At 34.5% G+C, this 26,418-nt stretch overlaps 2 protein-coding genes across 2 annotated transcripts; both read right to left on the bottom strand.

Annotated features, from left to right (window-relative positions):
• Nucleotides 1-1,498: 1,498 nt before the first annotated feature.
• On the bottom strand, nucleotides 1,499-4,784 carry LOC105421655 (polyubiquitin-like). Its single transcript, XM_011629825.3, has 2 exons — nucleotides 4,651-4,784; nucleotides 1,499-3,058 (listed from the first exon to the last, which is right to left on the bottom strand). Exon 2 carries the CDS (start codon nucleotides 3,056-3,058, stop codon nucleotides 1,685-1,687), a length of 1,374 nt encoding a protein of 457 aa, XP_011628127.2. The 5' UTR covers nucleotides 4,651-4,784; the 3' UTR covers nucleotides 1,499-1,684.
• Nucleotides 4,785-12,422: 7,638 nt separating this feature from the next.
• Nucleotides 12,423-20,467, bottom strand: LOC18447192 (P-loop containing nucleoside triphosphate hydrolases superfamily protein). Its single transcript, XM_006857293.3, has 6 exons — nucleotides 19,417-20,467; nucleotides 17,651-17,806; nucleotides 17,262-17,369; nucleotides 16,953-17,063; nucleotides 15,132-16,850; nucleotides 12,423-12,774 (listed from the first exon to the last, which is right to left on the bottom strand). Exons 1-6 carry the CDS (start codon nucleotides 20,059-20,061, stop codon nucleotides 12,565-12,567), a joined length of 2,949 nt encoding a protein of 982 aa, XP_006857355.2. The 5' UTR covers nucleotides 20,062-20,467; the 3' UTR covers nucleotides 12,423-12,564.
• Nucleotides 20,468-26,418: the final 5,951 nt, after the last annotated feature.

Here is a 26,418-nt window from a genome sequence, read left to right as displayed (position 1 = left end):
ATCTCTTCCTATTTCTCTCACTCTCTTATATGCCTCAAAAAAATTTCTTTCTTCCAACTTCTCTCTCATTCTCTCAATCTCTTCTTATATTTTTTCAAACACCTCTCACTGTCTTTATCACCTCTAGTCTCTCGAAAAGTTTGGAAAGATACTTTAAAAAAAAGTACATCCTTTTCAATTCTTTTTGCTTTAAAAAACAAAAAAATTTGGAAAAATAGTTTTTACGAAAAGTTTGGAAAGATACTTTAAAAAAAAGTACATCCTTTTCAATTTTTTTTGCTCTAAAAAACAAAAAAGTTTGGAAAAATAGTTTTTAAAAAGACACGTCTTCTTAGATTTAAAAAAGTTTAAATTAACCCAAAAGTTAAAAAATACCATTTTTATACTTCAAGATATATTTTAAAACTTTAAGTATATTAAAGAGTATGGAAATATTTTCTCCAAAAAAAAATAAAAAAAACTTGTATGAAGAGATATTGACTTTAAAACTTGTTTTCTTAAAAAAGTACGCTAAAAAAACCTAAGGTGTAATAAAATACTTAAAAATTTATTTTTGTAGGTTTTATACAATTTTCCCAATAAAATTTTTGGGAATTTTATGCAATTTTCCCAAAAAATTTCTTGAATACATACGCACTTTCTTGAATATTGTGGGCTTTTTTAAATATTGTGAAACACTTTCGTCGCTGCACATCACATCCAATGCTCGGAAGTGATTATCGCCTCTTTCTACACATCCAATGCTTAGAAATGATTATCATATCAAATATAAATAGCCTTATCAATATACAATGCCACAATATAAAAAAACTTAAAAATCAAATTAATTGGGCTGCATCGACAATCCTAATCGCTCACAACTGAATAAAGGATCCCAAAAAAAATTAAAATTTAAAATTAAAATCCAGGTTTGGAAGGAGATTTAAAAGATACTAAGTACAAAATTAGATAAAACAATTGCTGCTCCTTAAAACTTCTTTAATATTTTATCCCAAGAAAAATTTGAGGACGAAACATAGGAGAGGACAAACAAAATTAATAAAAAAAACTAGGAAAGACATTCTCATACTAATTATGCCTATCAAAAATAGGAGTTATACCAACACATATTTCTATAATAGTATTAAGCTTATTGACAAAAGAAAACCTAAAAAGAAAGCAGATTATAAAGAAAATTAAACATCTTTAAAAATGATACAAAAATAACAATTTTACTTTTTCATTAAATATTTAAAATAACTTTTTTTTTATCTGCGGTCTCAAATGGCATTCAAACTCTCTTTTTTATATATAGAAACATATAATAAGCAAACCATTGTTACGAAAAATCAGATCGACCCCCAGCCACACTTCCAACCAATCTTCTAAGATCGAATCATAGAATCCTATAAGATCAATATTAAAAATAAATAAAAAAATAGTCAAAAGAACAACACACAAGTAGCTAGAGCACAACATTTTCACATCTCATCCATAAAAGACCACAAGAACACAGGCGTTATTCACAATATCATATTTATTATATTTAAAGCATCCACACTAAAAAAAAACCCAATCAAAAGCCCAGCTAGAAACAAGCTGGCCAAGAACAGTTCAACACACAACCATGAAAAAAAAACGGGTTCATACTATTGAGAGAGAGAGCAGTTCATCCAAAGCATAGAGACGCAGAGAAGGCCACCCATTACTGACCCCCACGAAGGCGGAGCACCAAATGGAGGGTGGACTCCTTCTGGATATTGTAGTCCGCCAGGGTACGACCATCCTCGAGCTGCTTACCAGCAAAGATCAACCTCTGCTGATCAGGTGGAATCCCCTCCTTGTCTTGGATCTTCGTCTTCACATTGTCAATGGTATCCGAGCTTTCCACTTCAAGAGTAATGGTCTTGCCGGTCAGGGTCTTAACAAAAATCTGCATTCCTCCACGGAGCCTCAACACCAAATGGAGTGTGGACTCCTTCTGGATATTGTAGTCGGCAAGGGTCCGGCCATCCTCAAGCTGTTTGCCAGCAAAAATAAGCCTCTGCTGGTCAGGCGGGATTCCCTCCTTATCTTGAATTTTGGCCTTCACGTTATCAATTGTATCCGAGCTCTCAACCTCCAAGGTAATGGTCTTGCCAGTCAAGGTTTTGACAAAAATTTGCATGCCCCCTCGAAGCCTGAGCACCAAATGGAGTGTGGACTCCTTCTGGATATTGTAGTCTGCAAGTGTCCGGCCATCCTCAAGTTGTTTGCCAGCAAAAATGAGCCTTTGCTGGTCGGGCGGGATTCCCTCCTTGTCTTGAATTTTTGCCTTCACATTGTCAATTGTATCGGAACTCTCGACCTCCAGGGTAATGGTCTTGCCTGTCAGGGTTTTGACGAAAATCTGCATGCCCCCACGAAGCCTGAGAACCAAGTGAAGAGTAGACTCTTTCTGGATATTATAGTCAGCAAGGGTCCTTCCATCCTCAAGCTGTTTACCAGCAAAAATTAGCCTTTGCTGGTCAGGGGGAATACCCTCCTTGTCTTGAATTTTAGCCTTCACGTTGTCAATTGTATCTGAGCTTTCAACCTCCAGGGTAATGGTCTTGCCAGTCAAGGTCTTGACGAAAATTTGCATGCCCCCACGAAGCCTGAGCACCAAATGGAGAGTAGACTCTTTCTGGATGTTGTAGTCGGCAAGAGTCCGACCATCCTCGAGTTGCTTACCAGCAAAAATTAGTCTTTGCTGGTCAGGAGGAATACCCTCCTTGTCTTGAATCTTGGCCTTCACGTTGTCAATAGTGTCAGAGCTCTCGACCTCGAGAGTAATGGTCTTCCCAGTGAGGGTCTTGACAAAGATCTGCATCCCCCCACGAAGCCTGAGCACCAAGTGTAGTGTGGACTCCTTTTGGATATTGTAATCAGCAAGAGTTCTGCCATCCTCAAGTTGCTTACCAGCAAAGATGAGCCTCTGCTGATCAGGGGGGATTCCCTCCTTATCCTGAATCTTGGCCTTCACATTATCGATAGTGTCCGAGCTCTCGACCTCAAGAGTAATGGTCTTCCCAGTGAGGGTCTTGACAAAGATCTGCATCTGCAAGGGATAACAGACGTGTTATTTGGTCTATATTTGAACAAAAGGAGAAACAGAGAGTAATATAGGGAATCATTTTAAAGTAAACTAATTTTTTTAGGCTAGAAGAGGAAGTTATCCCATTAATATTAACACAGAAGAGCCACTGGATCTTTTCACAAATACAACTTATATTCGAATTACCCACAATAATCAACCAAGGATTAGACCTGACCATCTGCATAAGGGGTGCAATTCTATGGACCAAAGAAAAATAGTTTATTGTCTCTGATATGAAACTTTTAGACTGATCAGAATTTCATATTTCATTACATGAAAATAATTTCCCATCAAATAAAATAATTTCCCATCAAATAAAAGGAGCAGATTCAAAAAAAAAAAAAAAAGGTCTGCAAGAAACATAGCAGCATAAAAATAACGAGGTAGTAATGATAAAGAGCATATATGATAAATACAAGGGAAAACAAATTATAAAAAAAATTGAATTTTGAAACATTCATGAGAATGTCAGCCAATAACCAAAATAGGCATTCGCCCACCCAATCACCTCACAAAACCATTGACCCAAAAAAGAAAATAAATCAAAAAAAAGAAAATAAATCAAAACCTTCAATTAAATCTATTAGGACAGTACCGAACTTACAAATCAATTTAATTACAAACAAATCATCCTCCAAAAACCAGGCAGCTTGTTCTTTAAGAACGCATAAAATAAAACATCAAAAAAAAAAAAAAACGATCGATCATCTGTTACAAACGATGAATTAAAATATACAAATTCCTTTGATAAGATCCCAAAACAATTAAAGATCTTTAAACCCACTACAGACTTTTTCCACTAAGAAATAATCCTTGAAACAAACCGAACAGACATCAGCAAAAAAAAACCCAAATCAGCTTCAAAAATCAGCTAGATATTAATATCCAAGCCTCCATCAAATCAATCAAAAGAAAATTGTAAACTTCAAATGAAATCAGAACATGGTTTCTTTAAATCTTACACCATAAGTTATCAGTTCCTTTGCTTGTAAGGTGCCAATGAAATACATCAAATTTAAGGATAAATTAACCTCAAAAGAAAAAAAAAATATCACGTTTTTACCTGAAAAGAAATACGTATAACAAAAAAAGTCCCTAAAATAAAAAATAAATCCCTAAAAATCAGATTAGGTTTCAGGAAATTAAAATATAATGAACAAATAAATCCCTAAAATAACAAATAAACCCCTAAAAATCAGATCAGGTTTCAGGGAATTAAAAAAATTGTGAAGAGCTGTAATAGAACACATATCCTAAAAAGTTTCCACCATACAAAGTAGATCAAAATAACATATCTAACCAACTAGAACCTGAAACTATACACTTTACAATCAACCCCTCAAAACCCTAACCATATATCTTCATCCAGATAAAGCCCACCCCCACAAAACCTAATCAAACTATACAGACATAATCGCTTAATTCAAAGAATGAAACACACAAAAACCCTAGCCAAAATCATAACCAAAACCATCGAAAGAGAGATCCACAAGATGAATATAACCAATTAAAAACCGAAAAACCAGAAGAAAAACATGGCACAAGAAAAATACCTTGAAAAGATGATGAAAACAAACACGAACTGCTTAGATCTAGAGAGAGAAAACAGCTCCTCCACGATATTGAGAGAGAGAAAACAGCTCCTCCGCGATATTGAGAGAGAAAATAAGCTTCCGTGCAGTTGAATGAATTTAGAGAGGGGCGAAGGGGGGTTATTTATACAGTAGAGACTAGGGTTAGGTCCAATGTGCCGTTGCTTTCTATGTTTATCAACCAACGAAATCTTTACACGTTTCCCTAGAGTAGAAGCTTCTAGGTCTCTGTAGATAAGCATTAAGCGGTGGAGATATGTTTATGAGGTTTTCCAAAAAATGCCCTATGATTAATGAGAAATGGCTAGAGTATCTTTAAGGGTTGATTGGCAACCTAAAAATATATCGTATCATAAATATATTATTGAGGTAATACATTTTTGGCATAATATATTACTTGCAAATAAATTATTATTGTTTGGGGAGAGTTCATATATAACTTGAAAATATTTATTGTTAGTGTTTGTCTATGTATTGTATAAATCTGATAAATGTATTACCAATATTTACCATCACTTATCTATAAACTATCACTATTTTTTTTTTATGGAAATATATTGTCTCGTAAATATATTATTGAAGTAATACATTTTTGGCATAATATATTACTTGCAAATAAATTGTTATTGTTTGGGTAGTATTTAGGTGCAACTTGATAAATATATTGCTAATGTTTGGCTACGTATTGAATAAATTTGATAAATGTATTACCAACATTTACCATCACGTACCTATAAACTATCACTACTTTCTTTTTTATCACAAAATCACATTGAAATATCGACTAAAAGTCATCTTCACACTATTTCAATAAGATTTTCTAATATTGTCATCGTCACCAATCTAGAGAGAGAGTCTCAATATCAAATGACACCAATTTAATACTTTCATATTTTTTTCATGCTTGAAGTTTTGATTGTTATTCACCATGGTAAAAGATTTATCACTCTATACCTAAAAAAAATCCCAATAGCAAATGACACCAATTGCGACCAACTTTCATTAAAGGGACATCCCTACGAAACTAAAAAATTGAAGTCAAGACAATTACTGATGATGGAAACATTTGCATTTATGCAATCACTATCCCAATTGTTCTCAAATATGTAAAACATTTAGAATGACAACATGAAAGCTTTTTGTGAGTTTTGGGGAAATGTCGTGTAATTTCGTCTAATGTATTTTTTATTTTTTTACTATTATAATATAGCCAAACGATGGAAATTAAATATTTCATCATAGTCTATTTTCATATAATAGATTTCCAATTACCCAAATGACCTCTTAATGAATTTGAGGTATAGCTTCGCATTAGGGTTGAGAATGGGTAAGATTGGGTTCGGAGCGGGATCCAAATTCAGATTTGAATAGTGTATATAGTATTTGGATTTAGATTTAGATTTGGATTTGGATCAGGATTTGATCGGATCCACCTGGATCTTATTTGAATTATTATTCGGATCAAAATTTTGAATTCGGATCTGACCCATCGAATCCAAATTTTAGATCCAAATCTAGATTCCGATAATATCTAAAATTCATATTTCATATCCAAATTGGGTAAATTCTAAGGCATATTTTGATGGTGTGTAAATAAACTGTTTCCTTTGTAACACCTAGAGGAAGTTCATGATGAGTTGTGACGAATTTTTGTGTTTGCTGCCTACCTAACAAACCCAGCCACTTTGGCATGGGACGAGTTAAAAGGAAATTTTAAGGTCATCATCCTTTTTAGAGAAGTTATGTAATGACAATAGTATTATTTGTGTTGCATTAGTTTAGTCGCGGAGGCACTTATGCTAATGCATCCACCTTTTGAAATTTATCTTTGGCTAACTGTCTAGGATTAAAGAAACAATGGAACATGAACTCAACAAGAGTGTAGTCCCTCGTGGACTGTATTAAGCAAACGATGTTTGCTGATACTGAACTGTGCATGACGATCTAGGTCAATCAGTTGGAAAACACCGATGTTACATGGGCATAAAAAACAAACTAATAAGGGTTTTAATGGATTAAACATTGATGAGGTCGGAGAATATGCCCGTATGAGTGAGCCGAGGGACTGTGTGACCATTGTGTGTGATGCTAGCTTATAGAGACGAAGGCCAAAACCTCATCCATGTGCATATCGATAGATCGTTCGGAAAAGCCATAAATCGACCTTTTAGGGTGAAGCGTATGAATGTGCGAGAGATACTCTATGCACCATATGAGTTGTGGTTCGTATCAGCTCTAAGTGACATTGACTCGTCTCTAGGGGAGGATCTGAAATCCACAGACTGGGATTGCGACCCCTTAGCTCATCGGTCGGACTTTGGTGACCTGCTAATGAACCCCTGCTTGGACTGTCGGTCATGAAAAACTCTGGGTCGGTTTGATAAAGCAAGTGTGGTCCGTAGTCCACAGTTGAATGTGAAGTGCCCCATGATTGTTGATTCCTAAAACATATGGATCATGTTCCCATCAAATTATTTTAATTGTTTTTGTTTTACAATGAAAATTAATTTAGGATTATTATTTGAATTCTTATGAACCATTGGATATTTTATTTATATATTTTTTATTTATAAAATTAAATACATTGATTTTACAATGATTTAAATATTCAAATAATATCCTAAAATATTTTTATTAATTTTAAATATATAAAAATATCATAGGTATTCATTGTGTACATGGGCCTACTATATTTCCATAAAGTGGGGCCCATGAGTGCCTCCATTGGGTGGCATGCTCCACCCTTATTATCTTTCCTATTGTTTTGGTGATATGACATGTGGCCATATGGTTGAAAGATATTGACTTGATATATATTTGAAATATTTTATGGAAATATTGAGTAGACTTATGTTATTTTATGGTATGCGTAATATTTTGATTAGATTTAATTTATTTAATTTATATTTATGGAAAAATAGTTTAAGAAAGTGGGATAATGGTTCATGCACATTCTATAATGTTGATGATCCATCTGAAGAATGGATGACTCAAATCTCTCACTCTATAAGTCATCAAAGATCAATGGTTCATATTCAATCTCACAAGAAGAGACAAGTCAAATAAAACCCTAAAAAAACCTAATATTATTCAAAACTTATAAAAATGAATTGTCTCTACCCAAAAATTTCTACACCTTATATCTTGTACCTAATTCTCATATTTATCTCCCATATCCCACAACGGGGCACGCCCCACTTATAATTTATCTTTCTCTCTTAAGAAAAGCTTATATCTCTCATGAAAGCCAAAGGGGGCACGAACCACTCTCTCGTATTTAATCTCTCTCTCCCACATTGTGAAAGAACTCAAAGGTTTAAGTTATGTAGTTATTTTCTTTCTTATCTCTCAACTATGAATTTATGGATAGAGGTTTTAGGGTTTAGCAAAAAGATAATCCATCTCTCTCAAACTAAGTGGCTAAGAGAATTCATTTAGGGTTTGAGTTTGTGATCAAATAAGTTCATATTCTATTGGTGTGGCTTGGCTTAAACTTGCTTTTCCGGTTAAGATTGAAGATTGATCATTGATCCCGTGCCATCGGATGGTGATGACTCGGTATGAGGTATAATAATTCCGGTTGAGGTAATCCCCGGTACTCTTCATTTTGTTTATTGCAATATTATATTTTATTATCAAGTATAGTGCATAGTTGTTTAAATGACATCAAGTTGTCAAGATCTTGGTTTTATTGTTATGTTGATTTTATTTTGAATTTTATCTTATTGTAATAAATATCACTTGTCATTTATCTTTTGCTAAAAGAAAAGGGTGAAGAAAAAAAAAAATGTATTTTCCGGTAAAAGATCACATAGGTATTTCTTTCAATTGCTACCAAAAAGTCAAAATCCCTCATAGAATTCAGATGACTTGCAGTGTGTCATAAAGTTCGATATTTTTTTTTTAAAAAAAATTGAGTTTAGCCAATGAGACATTTATACCTGCTCGATTTAAAATCTAACGCCTAATAATGATGGCGCCCTCCTTCTACTATAAGTAAATTGTTTCTTGTATACTTTTTCCATCCTCATCGAAATTAAAAAGATAATGTTTATATAAGGTTGTAACCATACATGTAGAAATAAACTTTTTATCTTGAACGTTGGCCTTCAACCACAAGTAAAGTGTCATCGAAGGATAATAATGTTTCAAATTTCAGCTCTAAGGAAATGAGAAACTTATCCCAAAAACTTCAGCAATGGTTTTATTAAAAGGTGCGGTTTGGGTTTGTATAGGGCTGAGGCTCTAAACAATCAAAATAAAGTACACCTTCAAATAGTATCAAAAAATATAGTTTTAATATTAGAAATCTTTAGAGTGGCCTTAAAATATATTTTTATTGCTAATTATAAAATTTAAAGCTACAAAAATAATGTAGATCGAGGAGATCTATGAAAAAATGAAAATTTTGAAAATTTACATCCAAAAAAATGCATTACAAGATTCACTATTTTTATAACTTGAATTCCATTTTTTTCTCATGTCCGTGTATCTTGAAGTCGAGATGATAATTTGAAGATATTTGGACATCAAAATAACCGTTTATAATGATATTTTCGAGGTGAGTTCTAAAATAACTTTTTGTGAGAAGACTCATTTAAGTATGGTTACAAAATTTAAATTCATGATAGGTAAATTTATTTATCATATTGAAGGGAAGCATATAATTGTCCAATGAAATAAAAATCACTCGACACCATGGTGAAAAGTTATGGCTAAAAGAACAAATAGAAATAGGAAAAGAACCCATGCTTTAATTGGTAAGCGTTTGACAATTTGTAACACTACATCCTAGACTCAATTTCTACTAAAGGTAGGGGCCCTCTCTCCAATGACTTAACCCCTTTTCCCCCCCCTCCTCCCCCCCAAAAAAAAAGAAAAATAAATTGTGTAATTACTAATTTGTCATTAAAAAAAAAACAAATAAAAATATGTAATTACTAATTTGTCATTCGGGATAAAAATATACACATAGCTACCAGGGTTGAGAATTTACCCGGATTGAATCCGAAACGCGAATTTCAGACTCTATTCGGATCAGAGCACGGATCTGGTTCCAAATTTTGGATCTTAATAGTAATTTGGATCGGACTAGGGTATAAGTGAATCCCATCAAGTTATTAAAATATTATAATTTATATATATATTATATAATATTTTTGTTACATATTGTTTTATAGATAAAAAACAATATACACATTTGTTTTTGGATCCAATGGGATCTGAATACGGATCCAAATCTAAATCCCATGTATACTTCTCATATCTGAATCCAGACCCTATCCACCCATTCTCAGCCCCACACATGGCGTGCCTCTCAAGGCACGCTGCTTCTTGCCCGTGGCACGATATGTCGCTTGTGAAAAAACATGTTCTGGTGGTTAGAAAGGTTTGTAATATATGAATAATAAAGAATTCATAAGGGCACGTTTGATATGCGTACAAGTATTTATTTAAAAGTATTTTCACGTTAAATAACTCTCCCGATTAACTACTGAAGTTTTCACATCAATTGGGCCTCATGTATTTTTTTTAGGAAAATTATTACTGATATATGTATATTTTACTATAATCAGAAAAAACCCTTAAAATTTCAAAACCTCACCTATACCATTTCTCACAATTTTCGGCTTTTTTTAGATCAAAATAATATTCACAGCAGTTTTTTTTATTGTAAATAACATTACGATAATTTAAATATTGTCATAAGTTTACAATAATTTAAATATTGTCATAAGTTGAAGGAGTATTAAGGTAATTAACATACCGTAATACCTTAAAGTAGTATTACGGTAATTTAATTATCGTAATAACATTACGGTAATTTAAATACCATAATAAGTTGAAGGGGTATTACGGTAATTAAAATACCGTAATACCTTAAAGTAGTATTACGTTAATTTAATTACCATAATATTACCCACACCTCATTAAAAGAACATAAAAGATTTTATACTCTCTCGGGAGTCCATTATCTATTTACTTCCTCGACAAAAATCCATGCTAGCTGTATTTTTTAAATCTCAAATTTTTAGGATATAATCTCTACTACTTATAGAATAATTTCAGTAAAATAAATTTTCCAAGTAAATTCTTTTGTATATTAGAAAAACCTAACACTTCAAGATTGAATAGAAACTATCCAATTTTCAAAGAGCTAGATTTAAGTGTCATATAACTCATAATTAAATTCGTTAAAAAATAATTTAGTAATTTTTATATGGTTCTCAAAATTTTAGAACAAAACAGTATTAAATAGGTGTTTTTGAGCGAAGGAATAGATCCACATCGTGCTCCCATGGGAAGATAGATTTTTTGAAAAATATAGAAGACTACTGTAGAGGAGAGGGTAGCGCTAATATTAGCTTCGGTTTGAAGCTTTTCAACCAATAGGGGTTTGGAATTGACCGGGAAAGTATTACGGTAATAGGAATACCGTAAAGACTTCCCCTCATATTACGATAATTGCATTACCGTAATAATAATTCAAACTATTACCGTATTTAAATTACCGTAATACTCTTTGAATTTATTACCGTATTTAAATTGCCATAATACTCTTTGAATTTTTTACGGTGTTTTAATTATCGTAAAACTTAAAATGTATTAAGGTAAAAATACTATCGTGAAGGTCATTTTAGTAAAAAAAAAAAACCAAAATTTGTGAGAATTGGCTTAGGCGAGGTGGCGAGGTTTTGAAAAGTTAAGAGCTTTTTTTTTTTTTTTTTTTAACTAAAATAAAGGTATATTAGCGATAATTTCTCTTTCTAACATTATTAGATAACCAATTGGTGTGAAAAAATTTTCACACCTAATCACACGAAGGAGTTCTTTCATGATAGCTAAATTGGTCAAACTTGATATGGTGACAAAGAAGTACACTATGGGTGCATGATGTTTCGTACGTCACCATTAATGACAGACCAGAGGTAGTAACTTCGTTTTTTTTGTAAATCAATTGGCGCTTCTTAGTTTTGAAATAATCAATTTTTTAATCTTTTAGTGAGACTGAAGGAGAAAACCTTAAAATGAGGCTCAAGTGGTATTACCACCATGACACCAACCCCAATCCCCCACACAGTAACTTCAATTCTCAATGACAACATTAATCACCCAATTGTAATCCCCACTGTCTGTAATTTACACCTTTTCATAGTTAGAAATCAATGGTAGATGCACCTTCAGTTTACCACATTCAAATAATAGCATGTAATTGCAAACAAACAAAGCCCACACCATTTTTGCATATCTTCATGTGTGAGTTGCATATGTTCATGTGTGAGAGAATAGAGAGATTGAGGTACTACTGCCTCAAGTAGAGAGAGAATGTTTGTCTTATGCAGCACCAAGAAATTAAGTGAGAGAGAGAGTATCCGATAATCTGAACGAATACAGTTAACAGCTTCAAGGAATTGCTGCTTCCAGAATGACTAAATAAGCAGCTTCAAGGAATTGCTGCTTCCAGAATGAATGATTAAGCAACTGGTTTTTTAGCTACTGATGCACCTGCAGTGGCTCATCAATCAAACATGGAGTGCGGGCCGAGAGCAGCTTAGCAGCTTCTTAGCGAAGATGCTGAGAGTTTGAAATGGCGGGGTAATACCTTTTCATTGAAGTTCCGGTTCTCACTTTGCCTGACGTCTTAGGAAGAAAATTGGTTGGTTTAGAGAGAGATATGCAGCATCAAAAAATTATAAAATGAGATTCAAATGCAGAGAGATGCAGCATCAAAAGATTGAAAACTGAGAATTAAATTCACCCAAAACAATGAGTACAAAAGCAACATCTCTATACTGGCTCAAGACTTGTAGCCATTAGAATCATACAATCAAATCAAAATGGTGTAATTTCTTAATTACAAATCCAGATCTTCAATCACACACATGCAAATGGTGAAGTATTACTGGGAATAAAGGGAAGCTTGTTCTCAGAAAGGCTAAATGGAACTTGGTTTGGCCTCTGATTATGCTTTTTGATGGGTCTCAAGCATGCAAGATGGCCCCCATTGTGGTTGTGGCAGAGAGGAAGCTTACAGACCTCAACCATGGCTTCCTTCTCTCTGGTCACTGGTGCACCTGTTGGATCCTGCAAAAGGTAAAGTCCCCCAATGGTAGAGTGAGAATTTATTGGTACCAACGAGAACTTGTGAAACAGCAATAACAGATTAGATGTTTATAGAGTAGAAAACCAAAGAGGCTAGGATTAGAATGCATAATAGTCCATGAAAACCAAACAGCCATAATAGCCATATTAGAAAACCAAAGAGGATAGGATTAGAATGCATAATAGTCCTTGAAAACCAAAACAGTCGTAACAGTCATAGTAGAAAACCAAACAACCATAATAGATTAGAATGCATATAACAGAGTCCATGAGAAAACCAAGATATGATTCAAGGATAAACCTAGTGGTTTATAGAGTAGAAAGAGATTATTAAGGATTAAATTTAAAGAGGAAAAAGTTTATTGTGTGTCTCAAGATTCATGAGTCCACCATGCTTTTCATATCTTAACTCGAAATGCAATTTTTGCTTTAGATCCATGATTTTGCAGCTCGAAGACAATTTTTGTTTTAGATCCATGATTTTTTAGCTTGAAGATAGTGTAGATATGTCGACTGATGCACCAAAGCACACCCTTTAAAGACAGTACATAGCATAGTTAGGGGTGACAACAGATTATCGGGTTGGGTCTGGGTCTGGATCTGGGTCTGGGTCCGAGTCTGGGTCCGGGCCGGGTCCGCCCCTACCTGGACCAAAAAAAAAGAACTATGATGGGTCCAGGAGTCCCTGGACGGGGACCTAGGCCCGGACCCAAAACAGACCTTACCCAGAAATCAAAATATCTATATATTTAAGTATATTTAAATATTTTTATAATATATGTGCATTATTTGAAGGGTACAGTTTGTATAGAGCCGAGGCTCTAAATAATCAAAGTAAAGCTCAAATATTGTCGAGAAATGTGGTTTCAACTTTCAATAATGGAAATCTTTGTGATAGCTTTAAAATATATTTTCATCTTTAATTATAAAATTTAAAGCTTAAAAAACAGTGTAGTTCCGAGCAGATCAATGAAAACTTGAAAATCTTGAAATTTGACGGTCCAAATGCGTTACAAGAAGCACTATTTCCAAAACTTGAAATCCATTTTTTCTCATGTCCATACATTGAGATGATCAATTTGAGGATATTTGGGCATCAAAACAACCTCTTCTAGTGAAATTTTTGAGGTGGTCCCTAATTTGATTGTTTAGAGTCTCGGCTCTATATAAACTTTTTTTATTTAAATATAATAATTATAAGTATGGAAAAAGTTTATATAAGGTTGCAACCTTAAAATGTAGAATTACAGATGCACCTCCAAAATCCATCAGAAAATATTGTTTTAATGTTGAAAAACTGTCTAATTGATCATCTCGACATTGAAATTAATGAATATGAAAAAGAAAAGATTTCAAGTTCCAGAAATAGTGCATATTGCACCACATTATCTAGGCCATCCATTTTGAAGCTTTTCATATGTTTATAGATCTACTTGATTTTAGCCATTTTTGGAGTTTAAAAGTTAAATTAAGAAAATTCGGGTCAAGTCTACATGGACCCAGACCCGAATAATATTCAGGTCCAAGATTTGGACCTGGACCCGGAGACTGACGCTTTGGGTCCAAATTTTGGACCCATACCTGTACCTGGGTCAGGTCTACCTGTCGGGTCTCAGATCCATTGCCACCCCTAAGCATAGTTGGAAATTATAAAGTTTATAAAGGAGGGTTCAAGAGAGAATGAGTTTACCTATAAAGCAAAAGGCAAAAAACAGAGAGTAGAGATGGATAAACATAAGTTCAAATGCAAATCTGTGCTTTACTCACACCTAAAACAAACAATTTCCTATGATGGCGAGGATCTACTAGTAGCCAAACATATAAAGGAGTTAGTTTAAAACAAATATTCACAGTTGCAAAAGGTTAGGAGAGGGACAGAGAGAGATGGATAAACATAAGTTCAAATGCAAATCTGTGCTTTACTCAGACCTAAAATGTACAATTTCCCATGATAGCGAAGATCTACTAGTAGCCAAACATATAAAGGAGTTAGTTTAAAGCAAATATTCACAGTTGCAAAAGGTTAGGAGTAAGACAGAGAGAGAGTTGACAGAACTTGATGCTCAGTCACGAGAAAAGCAGGAGAGATAACTGTTAACTGAACAATGTCCAACAGAGAAGTAGTTTTGTCTTAACTAAAACAGATATGACCAACTTCTTTACAATGGTTTCTCCTCTGACACGCACACAAAAACATTGATTCCATTATCACACAAACATACACATGGAGATTTGAGTTTTGATGTAAACTAGTGATGAAATGCATGCTATTAAGGGGAATTAAAAAGAAGTGCGTTATGAACCACAGTACTAGCAGAAATTTGTGAGAGGAAACTTACAGTAAGCATGAGAAATGTGAATGAGTGTTTATTGTTCTCATCCTCCAGATGCCTTTCAATCAACTTTCTAATATCTGAAAGGCTCGAGCTCCTCGAAACGTTAAGCACCTTAATTAACTTCCCATTTAAGTCTTTTGATGCCTCCCATTTAACAAAAACATCAATCAGTCCCTCTGTTGTGGTGTTAATATTGAAGTTCTCTTTTGCTTCATCTGTTGTTTCAATGATACTGTATTTATTGGTTACACTTGTTTTCTTGTTACTGAGTTTACCCGTGTCACTGGTTCTTTCTCTCTGTTCAAATCTCATCAATCCTTCAAAGGGAGTTACCGGGGTACGTGGCTCTAAAGATGCTAAAATTGGACTTTCTGCATTTTTTCTCAGTACTGTAGAACTCAAACTGTTTGGAGAGAAAAAATCAGGCTGGGAAATAACTTGAATCTGAGGAATTTCCTTACCAAAGGATTTGGGTTCAGGCTCCGGAATTGCAGAGAGAGACTCAGACTTGTTATTTCCACCAGGTGATATTTTTACATGCTGAGCAAGCTCTCTGTGATTCCCACAAAGCATGAAGATATTTTGGATTCGAGTTCTTCTTGCTGTGATTGGATCTTTTAAGCTTTCTGGTTCATGAATATCAGGCTTCTCCGATCTTCCCTTTCCATTTGAAATCTCTCTTAATTCTGCGTTATAAGAACTGGGTCTCTCTATGGGGGGGGACAACACTGATGAACCCATATCAAAGTTTTCAGATTTTATGTTAAAATTAATGGGAGTTATTATCTCCTTCTCCACCTCCTCATCTTCCTCATTTAATTTTTCTTCTTCTTCTCCTTCTCCCTCTTCTTCAAATACGGTACTTAATTGAGCTTTCTCTGCAAATTTGAATTCATTAATGTCAGATGTCTCTTCCATACCCCAGTTTTGAGAAATTATAGGCCTGCCCACAAATTCCTCAGTTTCTCTCACGTCAAAGCCACTGTTTTCTCTCATGTCAACAGTCTGTGGTTCACCAATATCTATATCCATTGATTTTTCTATATCCATTGATTTTTCCATACCCTGTTCATCTTTGTTACAAATTTCAGTCAATTTCGTCAAAATCCTACTGCCAACCAATTCCTGTGATGTATTGATACTCTCTCGTTCTCTCTCTCTAGAATGATATAACTCAGACTCGATCTCCTCTAAACGCCTTCGAAGCATTTCAACTTCCTCTTGCTGCTGCAATATCTTCTCTTCCATCCTCCTCCTACCCAATTCCACAAAATTATTTGCCATCTCTTGACACTCCTGTAATTTCCTCTCAAGCTCCAATCTCAGAAGCCTTGTTCTTTCATCAACCTTCAATTTTATCTCTTCTTCTCTCTCAGCAGGTTCTCTTTCTTCAACCTGCTCGAGTTTGGCCCTCAACTCTGCAACTTCTTTCTCTTTCTTCAAGAGCTCTCTCCTTGCTTCTTGCCTCTCTTTCTCCCTGATCTTGTTCTCCATCTGGAGCTTGATGATGAACTCATCCATGGCTGCAATTCTTGATCCTAGAACTGTAGAAATAGAATCCTCTGTGTTGGTTTTATCTTTGGTTGGTGTGTGAGTCACTCGAACTATGCATTTAGCTTTGGCTCCATACTCAAGGGTCGAGATAGTCTTGTGAATTTCTTTTGGGTCAGGGCTTGCACACAAGATCATCAGGATTTTTGCTTCATCATCCTCAAATGAATCCTGCCCATACAACACTAACTCAAATTAAATTGTAGAAAGAGAGAGAGAGAGGAGAAACAGTAGTTTAGCAAGCAGGATAGAGAAAATACGTATAAGGATTACCTGAAGAAGCATGGTGAGCTTGCTGTCTCTGAATGGAACATGAGAATCACCATTGGCAATAGCTTCAACCACTCGCTTCAGTGCTATGTTACCTTGGTTAATTTTACCTGTCTGTAATATTCAAAAAGGTGTTCAAAAAAAAAAAGAGAAAGGAAGTAAGTATTAAAACATTGCAACCACAAATATAATAGTTTTTGCGGTCTTGAATCCAAAAAAAATATAACTGGTCTTGTATCGGTAACCATTAAATAATATTAGCCAACAGAGAGAGACCTCAAGAAAGAAAGAAAAGCAAAAGAACCAACTTACTTGTAGTTTTGCCTCGAATCCAGTTTGGCCTGCTTGTTCGATGTTCTCAGATCCAGCCATGTCCACGAGCATCAACCGACCCCCTACGGCAGGAACATCCATGATTATCTGTGAATTGCACAACATGAGAAACATGAAAATGTTAGTAAATTACTGCACTCTGTTAATAATTCATTACTGGTAATTTTACTCTCTCCCACTCTCTCTCTCTCTCTCTCTCTCTCTCTCTCTCTCTCTCTCTCTCTCTCTCTCTCTCTCTCTCTCTCTCTCTCTCTCTCTCTCTCTCTCTCTCTCTCTCTCTCTCTCTCTCTCTCTCTCTCTCTCTCTCTCTCTCTCTCTCTCTCTCTGTGTTACAACTTATGACTCAAAGGGAAACAAGAGTTACAGACCAGGCAATGGCTTCTTGAACTTCTTTCATTACAATGTGTGCTCTTGACTATCCTTCTTTTCTCTACTTTTGCTACCTCTTTAGCTATCTTTCCTGCTTCATTACCAGAAATAAAAGTAGCATTTTGGGCCTTCTTTCCCATCACTTCAAGTCTTACCTGCAAAACACCCCATTTTCAGCAAACAAAAAAAGATTATTGAAAACTAATCATATCACAAAACAGCTAATACATGTGTAATTTCCTGTAACTCTAAAAAAAACAATCGAGGTTTCTTCTATTAGGATAGGACTAGCAATTCACAGGGTAACCTATTAGTTGTCACAAATCCAGAATTACACTTCTTGGACAATAACCATGATTGCTGGATTTTATGCTTGCCCTCACAATTAAGAAGTTCACAAGTGGCATTCCATGAATTCTATTAAAAATCTGACAGTTTTTCTGAAAAAAATATCTATTCAGTGAAAACAGTTGAAGAAAGATCACACAAAAGCTTTTTTCTTGCATATCAACCATGATCACTGGATTTTTTGCCAACACTTGCAATTGTTTAGAAACCATGCACATTATTTTGTGAAATCCTGTTTAAAGTTTAAACTCATGCAGTTTTCAATAAATAAAGGATGAATTTATGAACTGAGTTATGGATAGTTTTCAGAATACCTACCAATTGAGAAATCCACTGTTTACATAGATTTTTTTTTTTAAGCCCATTTTATTTTGCAGAATTTAAAATAGTCCTCTATACTTCATATTTCACGGGCAAGTCCCACTATTGGAGAGTGTAAAGGTATTTTATTTTCTTTTAATTTGATGCACCAGATAAGCTTAAATCACCAAAATACACCTATAAAAATACAAAAAAATAGATTGAAATAAATAAGCCTGAATCTTGTAGGGTATTTTGGTTATTTTCTATTATTGAATTTATTATAACTCTTTTAAGCGAGTATGATGAGAAACATGGACACCCCAAATTTGAGCTCCATCCGATGTACCTAAAAAGAATCAAAATTCAAATAAATTATATGATGTCGAAAAGTAGTAGTAGAGTGTCCAATATGAAATATAAGGGGTCTATTTTTTAAAAAATAATGATAAAAATAATAAGATTTTTCTGCGAATTTCCTTGTCAAAAAAAAAAAGAAGAAGATTTTTCTGTGAATTTCCCTATTATTTACTGAGATTATATCAATAAATTAAGCATTTTTCTATAGAAACGTTAATTCAATAAAAATTGTTACAGAAAGGTTTGAAAGAAGCTCTGATTCTTATAAAGAACTTCATATATATCATTTCATTGAATACTACTAAATTTTAAAGTATTTTCCTAAGAAAGAAGTTAATTTGATAAAAAGGATTACAGAGAGAAGTTTCAAGAGCGCCCTGGTTTTTCACTGGATTAAAAGCTTGCATCTGCAAATGAGAAACAGTAGAATAAATTTGTGACTAGATATTAATAAATAAACTGGTTTATCAGAAATAAAGAATTCTGTAAACCCTGCATTCTGATCCACAAATTAGTCCAGATCCAATGAGAGAGAGAGAGAGAGAGAGAGAGAGAGAGAGAGAGATTTGCCAAGAAAGCGTTGGTTTTAGCCCATCATTTTCACTTACAAGCTACAATGGAGAAAAAATGGTCTAGGTTCCTGAAAATGATTTCTATGTAAGTAAACAGTTTGCAAGCACTCTATCTGATGTGTACATGATCAAGATTCACAGAGAGAGAGAGAGAGCAATTTAGAGAGGGAACTCGTATGTGTTACCTTGGAAGCATTGTTTTTAGTCCAGCCAAATCCTCCACCACCGCCATTACTTGACAAGAGATCGTAAATCTCTTCATTATAAATCTCAAGAACAGTGACCTTGACCATGCATCTACACCCGAGCCCTCCATTCCGCAAATCTTCATCTCCCTCACTTTCTTGCTCCCCCAAAATATCCCTCAAAGCCCTGTAAACGATCCCTGCTTGCTTTGAACACCCAAACATGGTGTAACTCTTACCCGAACCCGTAGGCCCATACATCATAATGGTGCATTTTCCCCCCAATTTTACACCATTAATTCTCGACTCAACGAACTTCTGATAAAAACCTTCCAGATCTTCTTCCTCTGCAACTGAAACTCCATCAAGCCTGAAATCTCGATACCCAATATCTGTTCTAACCCTAACATTTAGGCCACCTGCAGTGATCTGAATTGCTGGAATTTGTACATCTTTTCGGTCACTGTGGTCTCGAATTCGGCCAATGACTTCAATTGGGTGCTCAGCAGAAAGGATTTCTTTCGCAGGGGAGGGGTGGATAGTTGGTCGAGTGATGAAATTTAAGCGAGATTTTATTTGGGAATGGGGGGTTTTGTGTGGAGTTCCATGGTTTGAGGTAGGTTTTGGAGATGGAGTTGGAGCCATTGGAGATACCAATCTGATTATTTATTTAGCTGCAGGCAAATGTGGGTTTTGCAGGGCCTTGATGGGCCTGCAGGAGAGAGAATGAGAGGGAGAAGAGAGAGCAAGAAATCTTCTTTGTGGGTTTCAAGAGTTTGGGAACTTTGGATCCTGAAGAAATGCAGGAAAGGGATGCCTTGATAGAAGAAATGCAGGAAAGGAATGCCTTGGTAAAAGCTTTTACAGTGATTAATGGAGGTAGAGAGAGAAAGAAAACGCGACGTCCCCTGCGTATTCAAGAGCTAAGACTTCGAAACAGAGCGGACATTAATGGAAGGTGGAGAGAGAAAAAGGAAGTGTGAAGGAAGAGAGGAGCAGTGATGGAAAGAAATGCAAATAAATGATTTTGAAAATCCAAGCGATATAGCCGTTACAAATTCAACGTCTCTATTTAATGAAGTACACAACTGAAAAGGCGCTCCTAGTATCCTAAATCTGCCCCTTATTTTTCTCATAATTCCATTTGGTGACCTTGTTGTGAGTCTAAATTATCATTCTTTTAGGGTTAAAAATGGGAAAATTATTAGGACATAGTTTTTATTAGTCCATGTAGAAATGAGTCCCATCATAAAAATTTACAATTTATTTTTGAGATAGATTTTTTACTTAATTTTAAGGTACATGTAATATTTAACATGGAGATCATAAATATAAATAAATAAATAAATTTTAAAAATTAAAAATAATAGTTTTATGAAAAAAACATTTTGATCGTTAGTTTCAATTGTTTTAAGATGAATCACCTATGTGTTTTGTACTTTGCGACAACATATTGTAGAAATGTGGTTTGGTCCGCATGAAACACTTTTTCAAGTTATAGATGTATCTCATGATTGTACTTTCTAGGCGTAACAACAATTTAAAAAGGAATGATTGTCAAATAGACTATTTATCTTTTAAAAAAAACTAACAATAGTTTGATAGCTATAATGAATAGTAATATAGATAGAATTTCAGTCGTAAGATATTCATTAAGTGATTTAAAATATATATATTATTTTAATTTCAAAATTTTTCTATAAATCTGATTAAGAATAAATTTTAAGTGTATATACCTAATACCATTGCGTGCCCCCTATAAAAATATAAAATAATTATTTTCAATAATTTAAAATAACCAAATTGCCTCCATCATTTTTCAGAGGGTATTTAGATTATTTTATATCTTGATAAATATTTTTATATCTATATTTTAATTGTGCACCCTATTTTTTGGTGCGTACGTTTAAAATTTCATGACGGTTTGATTTCTATAAAAAATATTAAAATTCATATAGTGATATGCATCAGGAACCACATGATGAATATCTGATGGCTTCCATTCAACCTATATTACTATTCATTAGAGCTATACAGTTATTGTAAGATTTACTCATATCTTTTGCGTATAAGGGTCAACATTATTCTCACTCATTATAATTATTCTTGCATCAGATGTCAAATTAGATAGTTTGGAGTGAGTCACGAAATCCAATAAGTTTTTTTAAACTTTGTGTATATTCTATAACACTATTACAACTACTTATTTTGAAATTTAAAGGTTAAGGATAAAGCTTATATAAGTACGAGGCTCTAAAAAATCAAATTTGGGTACACCTCAAAAATATCAATAAAAGAGGTTGTTTTGATGCCCAAATATCCTCAAACTTATCATCTTGTCGTCAAGATGCATGGACATGATAAAAAAATGAATTTCAAGTTTTTTGAAATAGTGCATATTGTAATGCATTTATTGACAGTCAATTTTTAAGATTTTAAAGTTTTCATAAATATGTTCGATCTACACTATTTTTTAAGCTTTAAATTTTATAATTATATATGAAAATATATTTTAATGCTATCACAAGGATTTCTAATATTGAAACCATATTTCTCGATACACTATTTCAAGGTGCGCTTCACTTTGATTGTTCAGAGCCTCGATTCTATACAAACCGCACCCAAAGATAAATAGTCTCATTGTAGTTAATTCCAAAAAAGATATTTGATACTATATTATTAAACTAAAAAATGGACTGAGGTATAAGTGATTAGGGCCGTGGTTACTGCAACATGACATATTGAGTTTCATTCCTATTACGGATAGATGCCCTTTCCTAACTAATCTACCATAAACACCACTATTAATTCCAATACTATTTATTGTTGAATCCATTCCCCAAGTATATTAGTCAAAATATGTCACCATCCATTCCCCAAGTACAATAGTCAAAATATGTCACCCCGATGGGACTTGAACATAGAAACATGTCTAACACCTTTCAATAAAAGCTAGTTGTGCACATTTTTGTGCTAGATCAATAGAATTTTAATATCAGAAGACGATCTTGCGCATTTTGTATAGGATTGGCACATTATGTTTGAAACCAGTCTCAAATATGCTGTGCACAACATTTTAAGGGGAAAACATGGGTTAAAATGTGGAAGTTTTGATAAAAAAACAATATTTTTTACTTGTGATGGATGTAATAACAAAAAATATTGAGGTTAATGGTGTGGTATCGACGGAGGTGGGGGTAGAGGGGAAGGGCTCATACCTAGAACATACAATTTGAGAGTATCAATAAATTTTCCATAAAAAATTGAGATATATATTATAAGAGTATTTACCTTTAATACAAGGAGGTCGTAGTTATGTACAAGCGTTAGATGTAAAATGTGAGAGTTTGGATGTGTTAATAAGTTAAAAAATAATAATTTAAATTTTGATCTTGGACAATAGAATAAATACGACCATCCATTTTTAATCAACAATCAATATTAATTATTACCTCCATGTACAGAATATAACTGGATTTTATTTTATTTTTAGTAAGTAAGGGTAAACTAACTTATTGTACGCTAACTTATTATATGCCTTTTCATAAAAAGGGGCTATCCTTTTTTATGCGGCTCATTGCGAGTATGTGAACATTTTAAAGTAGTGTAATTGGAGTAAAATTTTATGTTTTTGGGCTTAAAAAATAATGCAAATATTTTCAAATTTTTAAGTTGGGGGACGTATGTTTCTTATTTTTGCCCAAAATAATGGGTATAGGACTAAATCTAATTTCTCTTTTTTTTTGGAAAAAATTTGGCACTTGAAGTACAAGACCAACTTCTCTATAAGATCAGTGTGGCACTCCAAGTGTCAAAGAGATGGCACTTGAAGAAAGAGAGTTGCATACCTAGGTAAAGTATCTTGGCAAAAAAATTAGAGAGAGAAAGAGAGCAGCTCTTCAGGTGTTGGAGGTGTTAAGAGTCTCAAGTTTATCTGACAGTGAATATACAAACTTATTTTTTATAGACAAATTATATATGAAAAACTATAAAAATAAATCACAACCACATAAACTATAGGTAAATTTACCATAAAATACATGATACTAATCCTACCATTCCCATATATATTGATTACAATATATACCTTCCATATTAACCCGGTCTTTCATTTTACACTCCCCCTCAAATTCAATATGCGATAGAGCAACTGGAGTTTGAACACTGATTTTGGAATCGAGTAGTTGGATCTTCAGGTAGTCATGATTGGAGTTTGAAGACTAATTTTGGAATTGAGTAGTTGGATATTTAAGTGTATAGTATGACCAATAGATGCATTGGTTGCCATGTTCAAATTGCTTGATCAACAAGCAAAGAAAGCAACGGCGGATTAACAAGCCTCAGTAACAGATGGCCTCAGGAATTGAGGGGTATTCCATTGTAGGCTCGATCAATCAGACAAAAAATCCAAGACAAATCAATCAAAATAGCTAAAAGAACACAATTGCACTTGAAATAGTCAATAGATCTCGATGTGAATGTGTGACGGATTCAGCAGTTCGTAGACCATAACAGATATAATCCAGTAACAGAAACTCAATCATATAAAAATAATCAGGCATGATCGACTTGATGGTCCATCACATGACCACAATTCACCACTATCCAATAAAACCAATATCCAAAGTCTCTTTTAAACAATCGCTTCCTCTTCTAAACAAAATGGTCCCTAATAGAAAAACAAAATGATTCCAAAAGGAGCCATGATCATTATTCTCTCACCAACTCCCCACTTCTTCTCCTCTTCTCTTTCAAAGTGGGGAACATTTTATTTCAAACTCTCTCTCTACCCTTTTTAATAGTCAAGGGTGATGAGAAAGAGACGGAAAAGAGAGAGAAAAGCCAAAGGGGAGGAAAAGAAGGACAATTGCTTGGACAATACAATTTCATGGATGTAGGCTGAACAACCGAACCACGTATATGTCTTTATGTTTATCTCTTTGTCTGTTATATTTTCTAACATGGCATCAGAGCAAGTGATATCGATGCCCTACTAAATTGCGCCATAGAGAAAGTTGTTGCCTTTTGTGCTCGCGAACATGGTATCATCCATGACTTTTCTCTCTCTATAATAGATACCCCACTGCTTTTCTCTCTCTAAAAAAATCCCACAGACTTTTTTTCTCTCTAAAAAATATATTATTGCATTCCAAGATAAAAAGTTCACTTAAAAAACAGAAGGAGGAAGGTTAGAGGAGGAAATTGGTCCACAAGACCAAAGCTAAAATACAATTCCTCCGGCATCAGTGCTTCATTTAGCTTGTCATCTCTCGATGACAATATCGAAGAATAATCCACATCCACCACTGTCGAGTCACATAAGGCAATAGCATCAATAGATAAACCTCCTTTAGGGATGCCATGGGCCTGAAGATCGAATACCCTTTATAGCAGCTTTGTTCTTCTTGACAGCCGCATAACCTTTGGTAGGGGTCTTAGAGGCAGAGGCAGTGTCCATGGCATAGTTTTTACCATTTTTTGAACGACCACCTTCTCTCTGTCAGCAGTAATCCTAACTCTTATACGTTCCGTAAAATCTTCCATCACCACACTCTGATAAACATCATCCATACGCATATCATCCATCAGTTTTTCCACTAAAGGATACTCATTTGTAAGGTCTCCTCGGTCACCGACGCCCTACCAAGGCACAATCCCGAAATAAGTAACGGAGGAACCTCCTCATGAGGTAAGACATCAAAGGGCAAAGCCACAGAGGACACAGAGACAACCAAGTCCGTAACAGATACAACTTCCTCCAAATCAAAACAAAAGGTTCATCAGCGATGAGCAAAGGGTTCACATGAACTTCATATGGTTCTACGACCATTATTGGTAGAGGATCGATCAACAGATGGTCGAACCGAATCCTAGTTTTCTTAGCCAGACCCCTGGCTGCTGCCAAACGAAAAGAGAGGGGATACATCTTCAGCTTTCAAAAAACAGCCAACAACAAACCCGACAACCTCCGACGTATACACAACAATAAAGCTTATTCTGAGCAAGAAGGCACAACAAAGAAATCAAGACCGAAAGAGAAAACAGAAAGTTGCCTTTTCAATTCTACTTCTTCCCAAATGAAGGAAAGAGAAAAATAATTTTTTATTTGAAGAAGATTGACCCCAAGGATATCATGCGTCATGTTTATAATGCAATCTCTGCCAAAAATCTTAGCATCATGACAAACCTTCCTGGGACTCAACCCCACCGCCATACCATCAGAATTTAGAATCTGATCCAAACTTATGCACAACGGATGGTGCACCTGACGGACTACCAACTTCCAAAGAGACTCTAGTTTGTGCGTTGTACAATGAGCACTTTCACGTTTTCCCCATGATTGGAGCCTTTCTCTACTCCTCACCATTGTTCATACCCACCAAAGAAACAATCAGATGACTTGTGAAAAATTATGAGAACCCCGCGAATGATTTCGGAAACCTGCCAACCAGAATCCATTGTTTAATAATTTTGGAAGTTTTAAATTTTGAAATTTGAATTTCCAATTGTTACTCTTATAATTACTCCACGAAAACTTACGGCTGGACTTCCCGGAGAAAACACCTCCTGCCATCATCTTCATCTTTTTTGGCCGTACATTATGCCCACTCTTCTTAATATCCACTGAAGAATCCTTCGCAAAAAGTTGCGATGATCTGGAACCAGCTTTATCAGTAACTAAGATATCAAATAAATCCTCATTAATGCATAAATGGATGCTCCAAGGGATTGGCAAATTGGAACATATCCCAACTTTAACACGCACAAATCGACAGATAGGACTAAAAAAGGAGTGCCAATCCAAATCCCGATAGACCCCAAGCCGCCCTGCCACTTTTACAATAATAGCCAATTTCTAGGCATACAAAGGGAGACCCCACAGTTTCACCCAAACTAATTCCATTGATAGAAAGGAAGCATGATCTAAAAGCTTCTAATGATCTAACGACAATACGCTTCCTTTGACTCTACAGAATCTATGAGAAATGGTTTTTCTTGCCT

Source organism: Amborella trichopoda, chromosome 7 (genome assembly GCF_054954075.1).
Source record: "Amborella trichopoda isolate Santa Cruz 75 chromosome 7, AtrichopodaSantaCruz75HAP2 v2.0, whole genome shotgun sequence".
In the NCBI taxonomy this organism is placed as follows: Eukaryota; Viridiplantae; Streptophyta; class Magnoliopsida; order Amborellales; family Amborellaceae; genus Amborella; species Amborella trichopoda.
This window is presented reverse-complemented; position numbering and strand designations above follow the sequence as displayed.

Coding starts and splice junctions, on each gene's coding strand:
- LOC105421655 (XM_011629825.3), bottom strand. CDS start 3,058: ATGCAGATCTTTGTCAAGACCCTCACTGGGAAGACCATTACTCTTGAG.
- LOC18447192 (XM_006857293.3), bottom strand. CDS start 20,061: ATGGCTCCAACTCCATCTCCAAAACCTACCTCAAACCATGGAACTCCA. Junction 17,370..17,650: donor GTTCAAGAAGCCATTGCCTG/GTCTGTAACTCT, acceptor TGCAATTCACAG/ATAATCATGGATGTTCCTGC. Junction 17,064..17,261: donor GATTCGAGGCAAAACTACAA/GTAAGTTGGTTC, acceptor TGAATATTACAG/ACAGGTAAAATTAACCAAGG.